The sequence below is a fragment of the Herpailurus yagouaroundi genome, unplaced genomic scaffold (assembly GCF_014898765.1).
Source record: "Herpailurus yagouaroundi ecotype Mexico unplaced genomic scaffold, PumYag 196, whole genome shotgun sequence".
NCBI classification, from domain to species: domain Eukaryota; kingdom Metazoa; phylum Chordata; class Mammalia; order Carnivora; family Felidae; genus Herpailurus; species Herpailurus yagouaroundi.
Genome location: NW_024412427.1, coordinates 10,565,846 through 10,571,845, shown reverse-complemented (window position 1 = coordinate 10,571,845; position 6,000 = coordinate 10,565,846). Strand labels below are relative to the sequence as shown.

Sequence of the window (6,000 nt, the reverse complement as noted above, 5' to 3'; positions counted from 1 at the left end):
CCCAAACAAAGAATTGTCTGGCCCAAATTATCAACAGTGCTGAGTTTGTGGAACCCTGTTCTACAGCAAGTTCTGACCAGATGACTTTCCCTCTCCCTGAACACTTCCACTCATTTTCACTCAATAAAGATGTCTCCAAACCAGGCCTTGTGCTAGGTGTCAGGGAACAGCAGTGGAGAAGACCGACTATGGGCCCTGCCCTCAGGCACTACATAATCAAGAAAAGGAGACAAGTCACAACATGTGGTTACAACACTGTGTGATAAGAAATGTGATAAGTTCAGAGGTCATGGAAGGCCTCCCCAGAGAGAGGAGCATGATCCAGATAGAAGAAACAACATTTCCAGAGAATGATCCTTCCAGAGAAGGATCAGAACACACTGGAACACAGAGTGCTAGGTGGGGAATGGTAAAAGAGGTTGCAGAGGTAGTCAGGGGCCAAGTCATGAAAGCTCTTTGTTTTTTAAAACTGCTTTACTGAGGTGTAATCGACACCCCAAAGCCGTACATATTTAATATATGCAGCATATGAGTTTGGAGATAAATACATACCTGTGAAACCATCACCACAATCTATGCCATAAACAAACCCATCCCCTCCAGAGATTTCCTCCTGCCCTCATTATTTATTATTATTATTTTGTGCTAAGAACACAAGATCTGCCCTCTTAGCAAATGTTTAAAGTATACAGTACAGTATTGTTAACTATAGGCACTATGCTGTACAGATCTCTAGGATTTATTAATCTTGCGTATCTGAAACTTTGTCCCCTTTGACAGAGATCTCTGGTTTCCCTGAAAGCTCTTGAAAGCTCTTGAAGGAAAGTCCTTGAAGCCTTGCGGGGAAAGGCACTTTCCATGCCCTCTTCCTGGAACTTCCTCACCTCCTTCAGGTCTCCCGCTCAAATGTCACTTCTACAGGGCCACCTTCCCTTCATCCTTTATAAAACAGTTGTCCCATCCCTCTTAGCTCCTCCACCTGCTTTATTTTTCATAGCACTTATTGCCAGATGGTTCTTCCACTAGATTGTAACTAGAAAGGAACAAGAGTGTTTTTGTTTGCTGTCACATCCCAGAGCCTAGTACACAGTGCCTGGTACATAGTAAAATAGGTCCTCAAATACTGAGTGAATGAATGAATGAATGAATGAACGAATGAACAAAGAAACAAACAAATACATCTGATGTTTAGGAAGTAGAACCAGTAGTTCTTTGGTAGAAGATGGACGTGGGCTGTGAAGGAGAGGGTGGAGTCATGGGTCATATGAGGCTTCTGTTGGATAACTGGGTACACGGTGGTGTACCCCACGGCATAGGGGTCACGGCAGAAGGGTATGGAGTTCACTACGATGTGAGATAGGGCATCACTTTTTAGGAGTGTGGTGTAGGCCATCCTCGGAGGGGAAAGGAATGCCTCTCTGGTTGTCTGACAATACAGAATGCTCGGTTTCAAACATATCTGCGTCTGAATCCCGCCACTTATTAGCTCTGTGATTCTGAATGATTACTTAACTTCTCTGAACCTGTTTCCTCCTCTGCAAATTGGAGGTAGGGGTGGGGAGAGGGGGGCTTCCTATCTCATGGGGCCATTGCATTCTAGAATGCCTAGCGCAATGCCAGGTACATAGTTGGTGTTCTTATAACAGCATTATTGTTGTTGCTATAATCAGAACATCTCTGTTTAAAAGTTCTTTCCTATAATGAGTCAAGTTCTACGTCCTATAATCTCCTGTGCTAGTCTTAGTTTTGCCCTCTGTGTTAGCCAGAATAATTCTCCTTCCATAGCTGTTGGCTTTAAGAAGACTGGCATGTCCCCTGCAGCTTCCCATTCTCCAACCTAAATATCCTCATCTTCCCAAACAGGACATGGTTCATATGAGTGCTTCCTTCATTCTCCCAGCCCTCTCCCTTAGTCGTGTTCCTGTTTGTCACTGTCCCTCTGCATATACAATGTCCAGAACTGGACTTGGACCTTCTGTAAGTGTGGAGGTCATGCCTTGTTCCTGTTACATCATCACCCTAAATTATGACCTCAGCCGCCCAAACTCTTTGATCAGAGTCTTTTATTCTGTCTTCCTCATTCTAGCCCATGCTTCCAAAGCTGACACCTCTTTCCTGGTCCTTCTTTGTGGACTTCCCCTCTGGCCTTTCTCATAATACCTTCTAGCCCACTGCAGTCCTGATCCGACATCTGATTCTAATCATTCTCCCATTCCTTCTCCAGACCTGGAGACCGGTCTGGGTTGGCCTCACACCCGAACAGGTGCGATGCTCCTGAATACCCCCAGAAGGCCATGCTGCTTAACAGATCCATCTCTCTCTCCTCCCCCACTGGTATCTGTTTTCCAAGAGTGAACAGCAGCACTGCCAGCTGATCTGCTGCTTGCTGCCTCCAATGCCTCTTCTAATGTCACCACCGCCTCTGCTGTCTGCCGCTCTCTTCCCTCTTCGGGCCACATTTTTTCTCCTTGTTATTTTCTGCTCTCTCCTTTGCCTGCCACTACTGAATATCTCAACTTTGGCTTCTCAGGAACCAAAATCCCGCCTTCTGGCCGGCAAACCAATCACACATATTGTCTGCCATCTCTACATCTTTGGTTCAGCCCAGCTATTTTGGTCCCTGCTCGCACTCTGAGATTTTTCTCACTTTCCTCTGGGTTTACACCTCTTTCAGCACTTAAAGGGTGATAGACATCTTAGAGTTGGTTAACTGAGCTATAAAGGTCAGACTTCTGACACAACTGGTGATTGGCTAATGGATCTAGGTGTCAAAAGATGGAAGGTAGGTCATTGTATTTAAAACAGAATGGGGCTTTTTTCCTTTTGTGGATTTTATCTTTTTTTTTTTTTTCAGATAGGACAATGGAGCCCTATTGCCTCATCAAGCAAAGAAGTCAAACCACAATAGACTGAATTTCAGCAAATGTTTTTCTCAGCCTCTAACAGACACCAAGAATTGTGCTTGGTGTTTTCATGTGTATTACTCATTAAGCCTTCCCAGGATGAAATCCCTTCCTTGGTACCCAGGCAATGCCTCCTGGACCCACTGTTTGTTCGTTTGTTGGTTCATTCATTCATCCAGTGATGATCTGTTGTGCCAGGCACTGTTCTAAGTACTGTAGCAAATACAGGAATAAACATGACAGTCTCTGCTCCTCAGGAACTCAATCTAGTGGGGAAAACATATCAACCAACAGGTAGGGTGCACTGTGGTAGCTGCATTTAGAGTGGCAGAGAAGTGAAACAGTGCAGGAGTAAGGATGGTACCCACTAGTTCTGCAAAGAGCTAAGGAAGGTTTACCAATGGAAGTAACATTTTAGCTAGACTTTGAAGGATGGGTTTGCTAACGTGCATAAAGAGAATGGGTTTTGTAGGCAGCAGGAACAGCTTGCGAGTATGCAAGGGCAGGGAATGTTTTGGAACTGGTATGACTGGAGTATAGAAGACTTGCATCAACATCAGGGGCTTCTGCCCAGAGAAGCCAGAGGACTTCCTGGGTCACAGAGCAAGTGAGTTCATTGCAAAGACTGGGTTCAGTGGCAGAAGTTTGAATTGTCTGGTCCCTGGCCTCTTAGCCTCTCTCCCATGTACATGCAGGTCCAGTCTCAATGCTCTGTTCCCTGGCTTAGAGCTGTCAATGACCAGCCCCTCCCTCTCCCATTTCCCTTCTTAGTGGTCTGCCCCTGAGCTCTGAGGATTGTTCCCAGTGAACCTGGGAGGGAAGCAGAACTTAGAGAAGGCTGATCCATTCTAGTGTTTGGTCCTGACCCGGACATTTGCCTGGGACCAGAGTCCTTAGATCCCATCTCCTGATGCTGCAGAGCTAAATTCTGTGACCTTCATAGCACATCCTGTTTGGCTTTGAGCCACTCCTTGCTTGTGTATCCCAGAAAAGGAGCTGGGTAAACCAGGTTGCCCTTTACCAAAGAGGAGCTACTTTCAATTCCCCAAAGTGTTCAAAGGCTTAAGAGTAGGTTTATGCCAAAAGTTTCCTGTTCCTTATCTCTGGCCATAAACAGTAATGAGAGCAGGAGGGGAGAAGATTCTTAATCCTGTGCTAGTTCAGAGGTGGGTGCTCAAAAAAATCCTCAGTTGGCTGCTTGGTTTCTCAGCAGTATCTGTCCAAAAATTCCCACGCATTTCCCAAATGCCATAATTCATTTTAGTTGGATTTCTAGAGAATAGACTCCACAGATAAGAAGGAATTTGATTTATTTTAGATTTGTACCACACCTCTTTCTGAAAGGGTTTGAGACAGCGTACAGGTTGAAACAAGGTTTTTAAGTAAGACTTTTAAGGACGAAATAAAACTTGTGGTGAAAAAGATTAAGAAAGTAAGTTACTTCCAAGCATAGCCATGTTCCATATTTAAGCCATACTTTTGGTTGAAAGATTCTTTGGGGAAAAGGCCAAGAGGGGAAACCACTGGGTGACACAGTGTCCACTTTCTGAAACCAGAAAGCATACAGCATCTCCATAGGGAAGGGGCTCCTGGGTGGCTCAGTCGGTTAAGCGTCTGACTTCAGCCTAGGTCATGATCTCGCCATTCCTGAGTTCAAGCCCTGCGTTGGGCTCTGTTTGACAGCTGAGAGCCTGGAGCCTGTTTCAGATTCTGTGTCTCCCTCTCTCTCTGCCCCTCCCCTACTCATACTCTGTCTCTCTCAAAAATAAACATTAAAAATTAAAAAAAAAAAAAAGAATCTCCATAGGGAAAACATTTTCCTAAAGCTAAAGCTTGACAGGAAGAGCTGTGTTTGCGCCTAAGAAAGCCAAGTGAGGGTGAAGAGTACACAGTTCATGTCAGCTGTCAGTCCTCCGCCTGCGGTACTCGCGGTGCTCCCGGTGCTGTGTGAGAGATGGTCATATCCATAGGCCACCTAACAGCAAGCAGACTGGACCATGACAGACACACTGCCCTCCACAGGACCATCAGGACTGGCTCTCGGCCCAGGGAGAATGTGGGAGGGTGTAGTGACTAGATTTCAAAAGGCAAAGAAGTCAAAGACCAAGTTTTCTACCTCGATTTTACAAAAGATAATAGAGACACCATCCCCAGCAATAGCAAACACCTTTGCGTGATTATGTGTCAAGTGCATTTGTTCATTTTACCTTAATAACAATCCTGAGGAGGAATTATTGTTTACATTTTACAAACAAGGAAATTGATGTTCAGTTTACCTGTTCGATCTCAGAACTAGGTGCCTCTTTCCCACTATATGCCCTATTTATTCAACCCAATAATTCATGTCTTTTTAAGTTTATTTATTTTGAGAGAGAGAGAGAATCCCAAGCAGGCTCTGTGCAGCCATGGCAGAACCTGACTTGGGGCTCGATCTCAGGAACCAACCACGAGATCATGACCTGAGCCAAGAGGGTTGGATGCTTAGCCCAATAATACTTAATTGGGGTTTCCATAAAGACAGGGAACATAACATGACATTCTGGCCGGGAGGATGTGGTGCAGGAATGTAATGCTTTGATGACATAATTTAATCTGGGAGTAGAAGCTGAGACCTGGATGATCAATGGGTAACTTAGCTGCCCTGTCATGTCCATTTCTAGATGATTTATTTGAGCTTCTTGGCTGATCCTAGGCCACAGTCAACTCACAAGTGATTCTCTGTAATTTGCCCACTTTATAAACAGATCATTGCATACCGCCTCCCTCCATGTCTCTACTTTCCAGCCCTCTCATCACCACGCTCCCCTCCCCCCAATTCCCATCATTTGAAACACAAATCAGGATGTGCCGTGCTCCTGACATCTCCTGCCATTGCACATGCTTTATCCTTCAACACTTCTCAGATCCCTCTCCACCCGGAAGCCTTCCCTGAGTTCCCCTCTCTCCCTGTCCCCACCCCATGTGGAGAAGGCACCTCCCCTTTGTTCTCCCATAAAGCCCTGTACATACCTGACTTTTAGAGCTACGTTTTCATGGTGGATTTACTTGCTGGTCTGTGAGCAACTAATGCATCTTTATATCCCCAGAGCCTTGCAAG

The 6,000-nt window shown here is 45.3% G+C and overlaps 1 protein-coding gene across 1 annotated transcript in view; it reads left to right on the top strand.

Moving 5' to 3' along the window:
• The first annotated feature begins 1,569 nt into the window (after positions 1-1,569).
• Positions 1,570-6,000, top strand: part of MMP24 (matrix metallopeptidase 24) — a 32,691-nt gene continuing 28,260 nt past the window's right edge. The window contains exon 1 of the mRNA XM_040447241.1: positions 1,570-2,782. Within this exon, the coding sequence (XP_040303175.1) occupies positions 2,756-2,782 (27 nt within the window). The 5' untranslated portion in view covers positions 1,570-2,755. The remainder of the gene's footprint in view (positions 2,783-6,000) is intronic.